General features: G+C 39.1%; 1 protein-coding gene across 1 annotated transcript; it reads left to right on the top strand.

The window, feature by feature from the left end:
- Nucleotides 1-1,741: 1,741 nt before the first annotated feature.
- Nucleotides 1,742-15,941, top strand: kics2 (KICSTOR subunit 2). Its single transcript, XM_066724215.1, has 3 exons — nt 1,742-2,553; nt 3,271-3,559; nt 13,429-15,941. The coding sequence occupies exons 1-3, from the start codon at nt 2,322-2,324 to the stop codon at nt 14,243-14,245; spliced, it is 1,338 nt and encodes a 445-aa protein (XP_066580312.1). The 5' UTR covers nt 1,742-2,321; the 3' UTR covers nt 14,246-15,941.
- Nucleotides 15,942-16,508: the final 567 nt, after the last annotated feature.

Genomic DNA, 16,508 nt, shown 5'->3' on the forward strand with positions numbered 1-16,508 from the left:
GCCGCATACTGGATGTTTTTCCCTTTTCACACCATTCTTTGTAAACCCTAGAAATGGTTGTGCGTGAAAATCCCAGTAACTGAGCAGATTGTGAAATACTCAGACCGGCCCGTCTGGCACCAACAACCATGCCACGCTCAAAATTGCTTAAATCACCTTTCTTTCCCATTCAGACATTCAGTTTGGAGTTCAGGAGATTGTCTTGACCAGGACCACACCCCTAAATGCATTGAAGCAACTGCCATGTGATTGGTTGGTTAGATAATTGCATTAATGAGAAATTGAACAGGTGTTCCTAATAATCCTTTAGGTGAGTGTATATATATGTATATCATGGCACCTGTCAGTGGGTGGGATATATTAGGCAGTAAGTGAACAGTTTGTCCTGAAAGTTGATGTGTTAGAAGCAGGAAAAATGGACAAGCGTAAGGATCTGAGCGACTTTGACAAGGGCCAAATTGTGATGGCTAGATGACTGGGTCAGAGCATCTCCGAAACTGCAGCTCTTGTGGGGTGTTCCTGGTCTGCAGTGGTCAGTACCTATCAAAAGTGGTCCAAGGAAGGAAAAGCTGTGAACCGGCGACAGGCCAAGGCTCATTGATGCACGTGGGGAGCAAAGGCTGGCCCGCGTGGTCCTTTCCAACAGACGAGCTACTGTAGCTCAAATTGCTGAAAAAGTGAATGCTGGTTCTGATAGAAAGGTGTCAGGACACACAGTGCATCGCAGTTTGTTGCGTATGGGGCTGCGTAGCCGCAGACCAGTCAGGGTGCCCATGCTGACCTCTGTCCACTGCCGAATGCGCCTACAATGGGCACGTGAGCATCAGAACTGGACCACGGAGCAATGGAAGAAGGTGGCCTGGTCTGATGAATCACGAGTTCAAGGTGTTGACTTGGCGTCCAAATTCCCCAGATCTCAATCCAATCGAGCATCTGTGGGATGTGCTGGACAAACAAGTCCGATCCATGGAGGCCCCACCTCGCAACTTACAGGACTTAAAGGATCTGCTGCTAACGTCTTGGTGCCAGATACCACAGCACACTTTCAGAGGTCTAGTGGAGTCCATGCCTCGACAGGTCAGGGCTGTTTTGGCGGCAAAAGGGGGACCTACACAACATTAGGCAGCTGGTCATAATGTTATATAATATATAATGTATAATATATAATATATATATGCACAATGTAAAATTAATCTCAGAATGATTATGATCTTGTACCTTTACTGTGACCTGCAAAATAACCTCAACAAATAATATAACCACCTACATGATTTCAGCTTTTAGACGATCAAGTGTTTTGTGTGATCAAACTCACTGTTTCGCCTGGGAACTATAAAATCAAACATGGTTTCATATGTCCATACCAGATCTTTGATTAACCTTCATGGTTTTATTCCCATCCTCCAAAACATACATGACATGGATTTGCATTGTGTCTGGAGGCGTTAAAATAATATGTTATTATAATGGACACATGATCACACTATATTTTCTATTTTGAATCCTTCAGTACGTGTAAATCCATGCTCCTATGTCCTACCAGGTTTGATACATTAAAGTGCAGTCTGTGATGACTGAGTTGTTGTCAAAAGATTTCCAATGACGAAAGAATGTGAGCCTTTAAGGCAAACTAAGTCCTGGGTCATTAATAATAATGTTGATGTATTTATTTATAACGTTTAGCACGAGTTATTTACATTATTATTATTATTATTATTATTTAATTAATTTTATTTTAGTCCACCACACGATGGTAGTATTACACAAACGAGACAATCATGCGTTGCGGTATTTCTATAGTGGATCACTTTTGGCCTTGATCAGAATCCGTAGTGTTATGATTCCGCTGGTCGAAAGTAGGTTATTTTATGTGAGTTTAACCGTTTTCTTTCTTTTGGAGGCTTACATTATGCGTTTATATACATATCTTTTATCGTACTAAAAATTACAACGTAGAGCTATGCGTATTCTTAGTTCACTGCAATTAAGTCGTAGTGCGAGTGAATTAATATGAGGCAGCTATCGTAAATGGCATTATTTTTATGAGTGGTTTTAAATGTGAGATTCGGCGTTGTAAAGTGTAATTTAGCCAAAAACGACATGCCTTTAAACATGTATTGTATTCAGTCCAGTTTTAAACCTAGTCAGTTGAATATAGAGTACACCAAAACAAACCATTTTACGATGGACTGAATGATTGTGTGCAGTACGGGTCGACCATACCAAGCCTAACCCTTTATATTGACGTTACCGCTATGGAGCTGTTTGCAGTTCTTGTTTCCCGGGCATAGTCGATATTAGAGTTGTTTTTATTTTTAACCATGGGTGACACGCTGTATCTGAGCCCGGTCCCGGTGGAACAAGCCGTGCTGGAGACTTTCTTCTCCCAGCTGGGCATCTTCTCCTTCGACAGAGCCAAGGACTATGTGGAGAAAGAGAAAGACAGCAGCAAGAGTGCCGGGGCCAGCTGGGCGTCCCTGCTGGCAGCCCTGGCTCACCTGGCCGCGGCGGAGAAGGCCTACCACAACATGACTTTCCTGGGGCAGAAGCTGGGTACAGTATGCGCCGCACGCACCTGGGGATCGCTGGGGACTGGACGGGTCATTGAGCTCTGAGTTATTCACTAATGCAACTCCTTTGTAGCTGTAGCTTTAAATGCCTATCCAGTGCCTTATCATAGTCTTGACCACAGAGGATCACTTTCTGGGCTGATGTTTCCTTCATCCCTGATCTCTTCTGTCTCCTGCTGCTGATCCAGCCTTGCAATTCCTCTGCACTTTGTCACTTAGCACTGTCACAGTGTCCGGATCACGTTTTACCATTTGAGATGTTTAGCAAGCAAATGTTTTCATGGTTAATTATTTATTAAGGTGAAAACCATTATAATAGTATCCTGTCTTATGGAAGATTCGTCAGAATTAGTGTTGGGATAGATGGCAGTATTGCACAGTGATCCCCAGCAGGTGTTGAGAGATCACTGCATCAGGCCTCAGTTTTAAGCAGGTTGTAGTAACTCAGCTGTGGGAGAGGACACACCTTGACCTCCACACCTCTCACTTTCCCACCTCAGACCCGTTCCCACAGTAGGCACAGCCAATGGCAGTGGGCATCCTAATTATATAACTTGAATACTTTAAAGTAATTTTTTGGCCATGTTGCAGCAAAAAAAAGCCAATTTATAAATAATTGTTGTTGATGAATTATTGAGGCCTGTTTTGCATGCCTGAGAGGTTCCAGGTTGTAACGCTTGGGTGCTTTTATAACCGGCAGGCGGCCAGTCCTTTTTCAGCCGGAAGGATTCTATCCGGACCATCTACACCTCCCTGCACAAGGAGCTGAAAAAGGTGGTGACGACAGGCCGCAATGCGTTAGGAGGCACGGCCCCCCATCTGGAGGAGCTGCTGTCTCACCTGTCGGAGCAACTTTGCTTCTTCATCCAAGCTCGCATGGAAATCGCTGACTTCTATGAAAAGATGTTCTCCCTCAGCAGTCAGAAATCCATCAACTCCGACGAGCTGGTGAGCACTCTGGAACTGGTGCTGCAGAAGTACAGCTCAAGGTTAGTCACACTTCTGTAACGCAGCGTAAGACTAACTGCAGGTTGAGGCAGTGAAACCCACAGGGTCCAGTTTTCACTAGATCTCCTGCTCAGCCACCTGTCATTGCTTAATCTGCATCACCTGATCCTGTGGATCTCTGCACACATCAGTCCAGAATTTCATGAAACCAATGCCACAAAATCCCACATCTCATCAAAATCCAGAGCTAGTGTTAAGTTATCAGTTATATAAAACACCTTAGGTATTGAATAACTTAAGTATTAAACAGTTCATATAAAACTATCCATACTATTCACTACTTGTCACGATCCCCAAATGATTAAATGTGATTCAGTCATTTTACAAAAATGTGTATTCTAGAGGCCAGTTTTAAACCAGGTATAACTGTAAACATTCCCCCTTTAAGTACAAAAGACATCATTGTAAATGATCGTGAGTCATCCTGCACAAACACACCCATTTGTATTGTACAGTCTTTCAAGAAAATGTCAATTCTCTTTTATTTAATGTTAAGTTGAAAGAAAGAAACCATAAACTCTGGTGAAATAGTCACATCCCGTGATGTTTTCATTACTTTCGGGAAGAGTAAGTGTCGATATGCTCAGATATGAAAGATGCATGTTTACATTTATAATTAGTTTAAATTGTACTTCAGAATGCCAGTGTTGGATTCCACTTCCAAGAGGCATGGGACATTGTGTGTCCTTCTGCACTCTGAATAAACAATTCCCTTTTTATTGTTTCCTTATTTTTATCCCATGTATAAAATGCGTGTTTTGGAAGAGGTATGTTTTACACATAAGAGGCAGGATTTGTGAACTGGTATTATTCTTTATTCACTAGGTGTCACCATACAACTGCTCAGAATCATGAAAGCTTAGATGTTTAAATGGCTACAGTGCAGGAAGTCAATTCCCAGTTATAAAGAGCTTTTTTGTTGGCTGCAAAAAATAATTTTGCAATGTGTAAAATACAGCTTGTTAAGATTAGTTCAAGTGTGATTTTTCTGGCTAGGAGAGATGTGTGTCAGTACCGAAGGATTTAATGAATTTCAAATAGTAACACAGCATTTTGTGAACAATACATTTTTATGGTTAAGGGAATATTTTATCTTTCAACTTTGTCAGTGACTAGATGAAAACCATACTAACATATGTAAAATAAATGTATGGTCCTGACAATATTTTTACATATTTAGTGTTTATGCTTATATTTGGAAAAAAATATTTTGAAAAAATGAATACACCCATTTTAAAAATGAGAGCTTTGTAGAAATGGATACTTGTAGTTTATTTAATGTTCCTTCTGCTTGCCGTTTAATTACACAAGAAGGGGATTTTGAGAATTTTGGTGCACAGCTAGAGCCAGATAGAATATAGGGAAATTAATAATTTTAAACCCTGTAGCACTTCCATTTAATCTTTTTTTATGCACATATAATGGCATCTAAGGATATTGATATGAAACATTTTAGCCAACATTTGCAATAACATTTGTAGCCAAAGATAATCAGAATTTAGTGAATCAGCATATTTCCCTGTTACTTTGTCTAACAAGCTTTTTTTCCTGCACATTTGAGACTGAACAAGTGTTTTTTTTTTCTTGTCGTATAAATGTACATCTAACTATATATAAATCTATCTTATTTTGTAATGCACCTTTTTTATGTTGATAGTATAAGTGTATGATGAGAGAAGGGATTAAATTGAATATAATTTTGCTTTGCACTCAAGCTTGTGAGTGAAGCATTAGACTGGTAACTTTTAGATATAAAATAGTCAGAGCAATTAATAGAAAATGTACAGCTTCACTGCATCAACAGTGGTAGCAACATGTGACATGGACATGTATAACACTATAGTTTTCAGCAATTCCACTATTGGTTCTTTGCTGATAGGCTGAAAACAATAAGACAGGTTTGGAGCCACAGGACTACACATTTTATTGTATGGTTGTTTTACCCATAGAGGTAATAAACAACGTCTTAAGAAGTGCTGATATAGCTTAAATATGACCTCATGTGGATACAAAAGTGTTTTTTAACCAATGCTACATAAAAGTTATATTGTTGTTAGCAACACTGTACACTTTACAAACTAAGGTATTGTCTGCTGTAATTATATGTTTATGCATGAATGGATTTAGTGTTGTCTGAGAACAACAGATTTTGTGTTAGCTGCATAATTACTTACCAATTTACACATGTTTTCTGTCAGATGGCATAGAAATACTGGCTACGTATGTGGGTTGGAATTACAATAAGAGTTTGTTTTTTATTTTTATATTGACATTCAGACAATTATATCATTTCAGTTCATTCAGGATTTTTTTTTTTTTTATGATTTTTTAAATATTTCTATAGTATTGGTTTCAAAATTACTATATTTATTTACCAGTTACCTACTTTCAGTGTTTGTAGACTAATTCAGTCTAGACACAAACATATTAATTTTAATCATTAATCGATTGAACAGTGTTACATTTGGACTGCCACTCCATTGACCTTTCTATCAACTGGAATCTTAAATCTTCTGTGGGCTGCATCAGTGTCCAACAAAGGCTGTAAAGGTATAATTGATGAATAAGTATAGTTTAATGAAAAGTATTTATTATACATAATGAATCACTGTTTCATATGAAGAATGTGAAAACAACTACAACTGTATGTGCAGTTAAAGATATTCTGTTTAATAATACTTCCCATATATGGTACATATGGTTCATATTCAGTTACCTGGTTTGTATTAATAATGTTTTGTTATTCTTCTTTGGGATTGTTTGATGCAAGTTAGCCCATGTGTTACCTTGAAATGAGGATCTAGAGGAGATTTTGTGGAATTTAAATTATCTTCAAGTTGCCAAGTTCAGAATTAGTGGCTAAACTTGCTGATTTGCTAGATTCACTTTACTTCTAAAGCCTGTGAACAGGGTCACTATGTCTGTCTGCACAGTAAGTGATTCAAGTGTTTTAGGGCACTTTTTCAATAAAACAATTCCGTTTGAGTCATACTTTACAAACTGATATAGCTGTAACAGGGTGGATTCTTGGCAAAGTCTCTTTGTGAATGTTAAACTTGATGTGCATAAAACGAAACTCATCTGGACCTTAAAATGTTCATTATGTTAATCCCTCCTCAGAATAGGAAGAGGTCTGTTTGCGTTTTTGTTAGCAGGTCAGCTTGTCCCCTTCCTTTCTTAAAGTACATGGTATGCAGTTACAGTGATAGATTAACATGACGTTGGACTTCAAATATCAGCTAAAGCATTCCTCATAAACTTACAGGCCAGCTGCCCTCTAAGGAAAATGATGTCACATATGAGATGTTGTGTTTCTGTAATACTATATGGGTAGCTTTTGTTACAAAGAACACAAGCTTGGTTTTAAAATAATCGTCCACTAGAATGATTGGAATGAGAAATCCTTAGGGGAGCTGGACTCGGGGCATGAGTGCACCTGATTTTTGTAATTGTCATACTGTTCATGAGAGGAAGCCACATATTCTAATTTTTATTAGTATGTATATTTATGTTTTGTTCAACCACAAGTTTTATCCCAGGTTATTGTTGAGGAACACACACTGGTATCAATTGTTCTTGTCAGCTGAGGTCTAGGTCTTTATTAACCTTAAGATTAAATTTCATTGACACCTAATAAACAGGGTGTCTTTTATATGCTGTGTAATCATATATATAAGAATATGAATGATTAGTATAATAATTTGAAAGATAAATAAAACAGGATTTGACTGGATACTCAAGGTTTCTGAAGCACAGAACCTTAGTTTAGTAAGATGTCCATAATAATAAGTCCACAATCAAAAGTCGGGCCAAGTGAATGGTACAGAATTTGCTGCTGCAGACAGTGTTTTGTGGTATTGGTTAATGCAGGGCTCAAGGGGAGATGCACTAAGGGGGTAAGTATGTGACCTTGTTCAGCGCAGATTTTAGGCACAAGACCTAAACTCCAGTGGCAGATGACAATTGAGTTATATGTTCATGGATTGACATCAAACAGAAGGGTTGAACACGGGTGGCATTGTACACAAGGCCTGTGTTTATATCCTTGCACTTTCTCCTCTGTGCTGCCCTGTGACTCAGATTTCAGTATTTTGTGACAGGAAATTGTAAGCCCAAGAAACAAGTCATCCTTGTCACTGAAAAATAAACAATAATGAGATTGGGGAGTCTGTGCTAAAACAGTCCTGATATTGTAAGTCCCCAGATGGCCCCAGAGTACTTCAGCATAATGTACATTCCCTCACCTAATAACCTGGGCTAAAAATGATTGAGGGTCCAGTTTGTTTGATAACCTCAGTAAATCGCTAAAGACAAGGAACTAGAAAATTACAAAAATGCTGGCAAGTTTGTGCAAAGAATCAGTACTGGGTTAAAGATAAAGCATAGTGAGATTATTTGAGTCTTGTATAACAGATGCTTTGATCTATTGGCAGATTTACATTTTGACATTCCTGTGATAAAGCAGTGAAAATGTAGCTTGATTTCAGTAACATATTTGTAGAGCTTTTTTTTATCTGGTACCTGTGTTTCTAATTTGTTTTTTGCAGAGCAAATAGGAACCTTTGTCAAAACTTCTCAGTAATTTCAGGATATTGGCCTGGTCCCTTTGCAAGCACCTGCAGTATTGTAATTATCATATGACAGAGTGAGTTTCTCCTGGGCTGATTGCACATAGCCGGTGATTATAACACACTTGCAGGTGTCACATCATTGTCCACCAGTGGGAAACATTATCATACTGTCAGTTTTCCAGAATCATCTCCCAGTCACTAAGGAAGCATTTGCATTATGCTAATGTGTGCTTGGTAGGGTCTGTCTGAGGTTAGTCAAAATACTATTCAGTACAACTGTCAGTCAAGGGCCAAGTGTAGAAAGTAAGGGGGTCCCAGAAGCAATAAGGTTACTGTGGCAACCTGAAGGGTGGCTGGCATTGTAATTTGTGTGGTTCATGATTTCCATTAGAAAGCAGCAGCACTCTAGATAAGGTGGGGAAATGTATTATTTTTAATTGTAGCTACCAAACACATCTGGAAAACATTTAACACCCTGCCCCAGCATCTTGCTCAAGCTGATATATGATGGCCTGCTGTTCACCCTTACTGGGCAATTAACTGGTGGAAAGTTGAAGGGGGGGAAAAAATCTATTGGGCACAATGCCACATGAGATATCAGTGTCAGGGGCAGTGCCTTGGAAGATCAGATCAACAATTACTCTTTTTGGAAAGGTATTAAGTATGTGTTAATGATGTGGGAAAATAAAAGATCTACCTACTAATTACCCAAATTTGGAAGGAAGATGATTATTACAGGAATTATTAGTTTACTTTCATCCAAAGCATCTCATTTCCATTTATTCGGTTACGTTTTGTACTGGGAACATTATTGGCCTTGCTCAACAGTACAACAGTACAAGTAGTGTCTCCGTTAAATATGAAATACAATATCCTGGATACAAGTCCACAACCCTAAACACTAACCCCCCCCCACCCCACTGCTGCCCATTTATAATAGTGCATTGAAGTTTGAGACTGATATCTAACTAGCCAAAAGAAGGCATTCAGACAAAATCAAGAAAAGGCAAATCCTCAGATTAAACCAACATCCCACATCCTGAATCTTGCTTGAATGAATTGGGTTGTACAGCCATATGAGAACCCACAACCACCACTTATGGAGATCATCAAAGGCTGTCATTGCTGACAATGATGGACAACATTCATAATTACCATCAACTAGTGTATTCTAAATCTAAATCCTTTTTTGTGAGGTGTAGGTTGCCTTGAGAGCATTCTGACATTCTCACCCCATACCTCGTCATTGACACTAATAGATCCACTAAAAGAAAAATACATTTTTCCCAATGTTTAAAACATTTAAACCTTTTTCCCTTAACATGCTGTGACCTGTTTCATTTACTAAAATACAAAGAAGCTTTTAAATCAATTCCCCAGTCTATCTTGAGTGGGCTGTAATGAATTAAAATGGAAAAACGTGTGCTTGTTATGAAAGTTTAAAGTGGATTTTTAAGCCAAGATCACTGCTCATTAGAGGAGAGTAATGAAGGAGTTTGCTGTGAAAACTGTACTGAAGCACGGTCAACTAAGACATGTACTATTTTTTCAATGAGGAGGTTAAAATGCCTAATTACCCATGTTATCAGCTTTGCATTCGATATAGATGAGGAAGAAAGTGAAAACAATTATCAGTTGTTTTTTTTGCTACTGTTAGCTATATTATCTAAAAAACTTAAACAATGAAAAATGGTTTAACCTTTTAAATGTCTAGATGACTTTGGTGCAATTACTATATATTTTTAAAATGAGCTCAACTTAATATAGAAAAGCCCTCAAAAAATTAATTAGCCCAGAGGAGATGGGACACCTAAAATCTCATAACTCTCTGATACCACAGGGAAAACGAGAGGTCAGTACTACTTGAATGGGATCTTTACCAAATATAAATGAGCACATAAAAGGAGGATAATTATGTCAAAATAATATATTTTTCCCTGCTCTGCACAGCTTAGATTCCTTCATTAACCTTGGTCTGTTCCGCTTGATTTGGACTAAGGTCATAGTAGTGCGTAAAGAGGAAAATATTTAGTTTTCTACTCCGTAATAAGCAAGCTTTCTGTAGAGGAAGAAGCTGAGAAATCAAAATCCACTTTGTCTGTATTGGACTTGTAAAGAAGTTTTATGTTTGTTGTAGTGAAGTACAGGATGGTATGGCCCTACTTTGTGATGGATTAGGTAAACATCCTTGTGTTATGCAAGTTTTACAGAAAAGACTTCAAGGCAGTACTGAAGTAACTATTATTCTTCAATTGTAAGTCATGAAGTGTTCAGTTTGTCCTCATTCAAGGCTACCATTTTCTTTGGCAGGATGGTGACATGCTGAAGGTAAAACACATTTAAGGGCTTGACGGTAATCTTTTGAAACAAGACACTAAAAGAATGCCAGGGAGTATTAAACCAGATAAGGACACAGTTGTCTGTGTGTCACGAGGCAGGTCAATGTGACATCAGACTGCAGAACATCAATTTTTTAAAGCAATCTTCGTGCATCCTGTTACTGAAAATCTTCCATGCAGTGAAGGGGTTGAGACTTTGAAACCACCAGTGGTGTCTTTTGCTTTGCTGAATGGCAGCATCAGGAGCTTTAGATTTCTTTATTTACATCTTATCTGCAGTGCTGTGGGATTCTGGTCTTTTTTTTCTTTTCTTTTCCAGGGAGTAAGCATTTTTTGTGATGCTGTTTTCCGAAAAGAAGATACTTTTGACCTTCGCTGATTTAGCTGAATGTCAAGTAGGCTTGGGCTTTGTAATTCTAGTCATATTGCAGGTTTCTTTCTCTTCAAGTTGAGGAAATGCTGTAGAATAATGATACCAGTAATTCCATGATCATACATAAATTAGTTGTGTGTTGAAATTAATGTTTTTGTTATAGGACAAAAATGTTGCCGGGATGGATTGTAAAATGGTATGCTGGCTGTATTAACTCACACATGGAGTAAATTATTTATACTGTAGGAGAACAGCAATGTACTGTATGCTCTGTGTTAACCTTATTTTGAAAAGCTGCCCATGTCAATTGATAAAACATCTTCATGTCTATTGTTCCAGATTACAAATACATTATGCAAACCAACCCACATTTAAGATGTCATTGTATACTGTTTATTCTTCCCACTGCCAAAGAAAATCCCGATCCCTATATTTAAGAGGGATAGACTGAAAAAGAGCTTTTATTTGCTGTACACTGCTTCCTTATAAAGAAACAACTTCCTTCCCAAACTTATCATAGCATCTACGATTTGTTTTGGCTTGCCATGCAATAGAATCTCCTGAGGCTAACCAGGTGCTTGTAAACCTGTAGTGTTAATGGGAAGAACTGCATTAGTCCTCTGTATGATGCTATAGCTCTCTTTGTGCTGTGGACTCTGTCTTAAACTGTCTGCTTTAGTTGGATGACCATAGTGTTGACAGGATGTACACGTGACAATTCAGGTGGGGGGGTGCTGAAGAGAAAATAATAGCTTAATAAATATAGAGGGGGATAAAAGGGTTAATTAATAGCACATACACCAATCAGCCATAACATTATGACCACCTGCCTAATATTGTGTAGGTCCCCCTTTTACCACCAAAACAGCCCTGACCCGTTTTGGCATGGACTCCACTAGACCTCTGAAGGTGTGCTGTGGTATCTGTGGTACGCAGCCCCATACGCAACAAACTGTGATGCACTGTGTGTTCTGACACCTTTCTATCAGAACCAGCATTCACTTTTTCAGCAATTTGAGCTACAGTAGCTCTTCTGTTGGATCGGATCACACGGGCCAGCCTTTGAATACTTCGAATAATCGTTGCAGCACTAATTCCAAGACATTTAAATGTTTCCCCTTAAACCACTCGAGTGTTGCTTTAGCAGTATGCTTTGGGTCATTGTCCTGCTGGAAGGTGAACCTCCGTCCCAGTCTCAAATCTCTGGAAGACTAAAACAGGTTTCCCTCAAGAATTTCCCTGTATTTAGTGCCATCCATCATTCCTTACATTCCTTTACCAGTCCCTGCCGTTTAAATAAAAAAAAAAAAAAAAAAAAAACATCCCCACAGCATGATGCTTCCACCACCATGCTTCACTGTGGATGGTGTTCTCGGGATCTGGCGTTTTCCTTGATGGCCAGAAGCTCAATTTTAGTCTCATCTGACCAGAGTACCTTCTTCCGTATGTTTGGGGAGTCTCCCACATGCCTTTTGGTGAACAGCAAACATGTTTGCTTATTTGTTTCTTTAAGCAATGTCTTTTTCTGGCCACTTTTCTGTAAAGCCTAGCTCTGTGGAGTGTACGGCTTAAAGTGGTCCTATGGACAGATACTTCAATCTCCGCTGTGGAGCTTTGCAGCTCCTTCAGGGTTATCTTTGGTCTCTTTGTTGCCTCTCTGATTAATGCCTTCCTTGCCTGGTCCCTGAGTTTTGGTGGGCGGCCCTCTCTTGGCAGGTTTGTTGTGGTGCCATATTCTTTCCATTTTTTAATAATGGATTTAATGGTGCTCCGTGGGATGTTCAAAGTTTTGGATATTTTTTTTATATAACCCAACCCGGATCTGTACTTCTCCACAACTTTGTCCCTGACCTGTTTGGAGAGCTACTTGGTCTTCATGGTGTGGCTTGCTTGGTGGTGCCCCTTGCTCGGGGCCTTTCAGAACAGGTGTATATATACTGAGATCGTGTGACAGATCATGAACACAGGTGGACTGTATTTAACCAATTATGTGACTTCTGAAGGTAATTGGTTGCACCAGATCTTATTTAGGGGCTTCATAGCAAACTGAGTGAATACTTATGCATGCACCACTTTAGTTTTAATGTTTCTGAATTTTTTAAAACAAGTTATTTCACTTCACCAATTTGGACTATTTTGTGTATAGATTGTAAGGCAACAAAATAGGAAAAATGCCAAGGGGGGTGAATACTTTTGCAAGGCACTGTAACTGGAAGACATAAAACAGGTGTTCCAAATAATTAGAATGGCCCCGTTTAAAATGTAAATTGTGGTAGAGTTATCTTTGTGGGGAAAAAAAAAAGAGATTCAATTAATGTTTAGTCATGGGCAAAATTTTGCATGGCCATGGAAAATAATTAGAAAAACTAATTAAAGAAGAAGTGTAGCGCACAATATTGTCAGTGACAAGACTATAAATAGCAAGCCACACCGACAAGGAAAGAAAATAGTCTGTTGTGAAGGTAAATTATACACTTTCTGAAATAGGGAAAACTTGAAGATTATGTACATGTATTTTATGCATTATGTTTATATTGTTATTTAATCAATTCCTGTCTCAAACACAGGTTTCACCATCCAATCCTCAGCCCTCTGGAGAGCAGTTTCCAAGTAGAGGTGGACGTGCTGGCCCAGCTGCTGCAGTGCCAGGCCGAGATCTCAGAGTGGAAGTTCCTGCCCTCCCTGCTCAACCTGCACAGTGCCCACTCCAAGCTGCAGAGCTGGGGCCAGGTGTTCGAGAAGCAGTGGGAGACTCGGAAGCACCTCTTTGGGGGGCAGGTGCAGAAGGCTGTGCAGCCCCCGCACCTCTACCTGTGGCTCCTCAAGCTGAAAAACGTCCTGCTGGCCAAGTTCAGCTTCTACTTCCATGAGGCCTTGAGCCGGCAGACCACCCTGTCCGAGATGAAGACCCTGACGGCCAAGACCTGCCCGGACTACCTGGGCAAGATCTCCAGCTTCCTGCGCAAGTACGACGCCATCAACGTGTCGCTCATCTTTGACAACCGCGGTTCAGAGAGCTTCCAGGGCCACGGCTACCACCACCCACACTCCTACAGGGAGGCCCCCAAGGGAGTGGACCAGTACCCGGCCGTGGTGTCTCTGCCCAGCGACCGGCCTGTGACGCACTGGCCCAACGTCATCATGATCATGAGTGACCGGGCGTCCGACCTGAACACGCTGGACAAGGTGGTGCATTTCTACGACGACAAGGTCCAGAGCACCTACTACCTGACGCGGCCTGAACCCCACTTCACCCTCATCGTCATCTTCGATGCCAAGAAATCCGAGAAAGACTCCCACATCGTCTCCTTCCTCCACGAACTGTCCGGCTCCCTCAAGAACTCCAAGGCCTTTGCCACCCTAAAGCCAGGTTCAAAGGGCTAAGCTGGAAAACACACCGAGAGAGTGGGCACACCACTGTTAATGAGTGTAGTGTTGTAGGCAATATGTACAGTTTGAATTCGGAATGGGAAACCAGGTCCTTCTTTGGCCAGGGCTCTTTGCCTTTATTAGTAGTTTACCAAGTTTTATAACTCCAAAATAGTCACTTTCAAGTTGTCATTGTATAACTGATTAAATTTGACTTCTAATGAAAAGAAAAATCACCTTTATGTTACTCTAACGGTTATACAACATGTTGGTGTACAGTGGTATATTTTGCAGAACCCAGCTATTTGCTCTGTATGGAAGGAGACTCACAGGGTGAAACAATTAGAAGAGCTGTTTAAAACACATCTTATGAAATGTTCACCAGTTTGCAAAATGGACCAACTAGAATGCATTTTTCCCTGTAGATGTTTGATCTGAGTTAATCAGGAGCAAAAGTAAGCTGTAGGTGATTAAAATATTTTTATTAAGACTTTGAGTTACCATTGGAATATGGTTTATGCATTTGCATATATACCTGCATAATCAGAGGTGAGGTATTACAAGTCCCCATGCTGTGTGGTGGATCCAGATGAAATGTGCCTTTTTTTTCCCCCCTCTTCATCTCTTGGTCTAGTTTCTCTTGGTCTTGCAGCTGTGGTTGATATTTTTATTACACCAATAAGGTTTTGATAACTGTGTTAATATCCTGTTATTAAGAGTTGTCTTTTCAGATATATTCAGCTGACACTGTGAATGTTCTTAGCAAATGGTTAGCAAGTTTTCTTTCTCTTTGGTATGCATCTCTAAACTGCTTTCAACTCCACGAGAGCAGTCATGTTATAAAATACATGGAGCCTTTAATATTTGGAAGTATTTAGTTTACTTCCAAGATCCTTAAGGTATTGTAAAGTGCTGCATTATCTGACACTTTCCATCCAATGTAGCTGACAAAATAATTCTGATATTCAGTACTCCCCCCCCACCACACACACTTTTTCTTTACTTCAAGACTTTCACCTGCTTAAGAGATTTGGAACATTTTCATTATAACTGAGAATGTGTAAGTGTTGTAATTCGTTGAATTGACAGTTTTTTTTGTCTGTAACAACTCAATTGTCTTGGAAAAAATGTCCCAGACTTAGACTGTAGTGAAACTAGACTTCCGCTTCTTCGTAACTAATGAATCCTTGGTAATGCAAACACAGTTACACATTTATAGTTTGATAAGAAACCTTTTTTAGGGAGGCGATAAATGTAATTAGTTGCTTATCAAAAGCCTGTGCTCTTATTAGAATGCAGTTTCATGTTCATACATGTAATGCTTGTTTTTAAAGACAGCTTAGTTGTTACACAGCAAATATCTGCCAATAATACTAATGCCTCTATTAAAACACTTCTCTGATGTAACTGAGATAAACTAATGTCTTTAACAGGTATGAAATTACTTTTGAAAGTACCAATGATAGGTAGGGGTAATCACCAAAACCCAGAAGGCCTAGCTGTAGATCAGACCTATTGACTATGGTAAGACCATTATTGTTGTGCTTTTTTTTTATCATTAAGCATTTTTAAACTGTCTGCTTTCTTTAAGTTTATTAACCCCTTTCAATGCATCAGATTCTCATATGTGCCTGGATTAAAACAACTTCTTGCTTGAAACAGTTCAGAAACTTTTAGACAATGTGTATTCAAATAAAAGTTTCCCACCATAGTTTCTGTATACAAGTGTGTTAATAATTTGTAGATCATTTTAAGCAGCAGAGATCATAGCTCTGATTTAAAATCCAAATTAAGTCATGTCAGTCATACATATAAAGCAAAAAACAATATAGATTATGTTCTTTAAATAGTGATTTAAACAAGCCTCTAGTCTGTACAGGCATGCAGATATTCTGCTCTCTGAACTGTGCTAACACTAAAAATAATCTTTGATGTTGATCTGATTATCTATATGTAGGTTTATCAGAATTTACCACAGTATGATTCATATATTGTTAGCCCCCCAAAAAAATTAAAATACAGGATGTTAAATTTAAACCTGGAAAATCATCAGCACTCTTTTTCACAAAAACCCTATCCCTACAAAATATAAATGAATTGACAGTAATGAATGAAAAATGAATGAAAAACAGGAGTGATTTGGCTGCAGAGTTCTTTCATGTTTTGTATAGTAGATTGGGATGGTATTTTGGTTCAATGGTGTTGGTTTGTGTTCTTTCCTCTTTAAGATGATGGTCTTGTCCATTGATTGTTTGAGGCTAATGTGTAAAGCCACAGT

Source organism: Amia ocellicauda, chromosome 15 (genome assembly GCF_036373705.1).
Source record: "Amia ocellicauda isolate fAmiCal2 chromosome 15, fAmiCal2.hap1, whole genome shotgun sequence".
Lineage (NCBI taxonomy): Eukaryota > Metazoa > Chordata > Actinopteri > Amiiformes > Amiidae > Amia > Amia ocellicauda.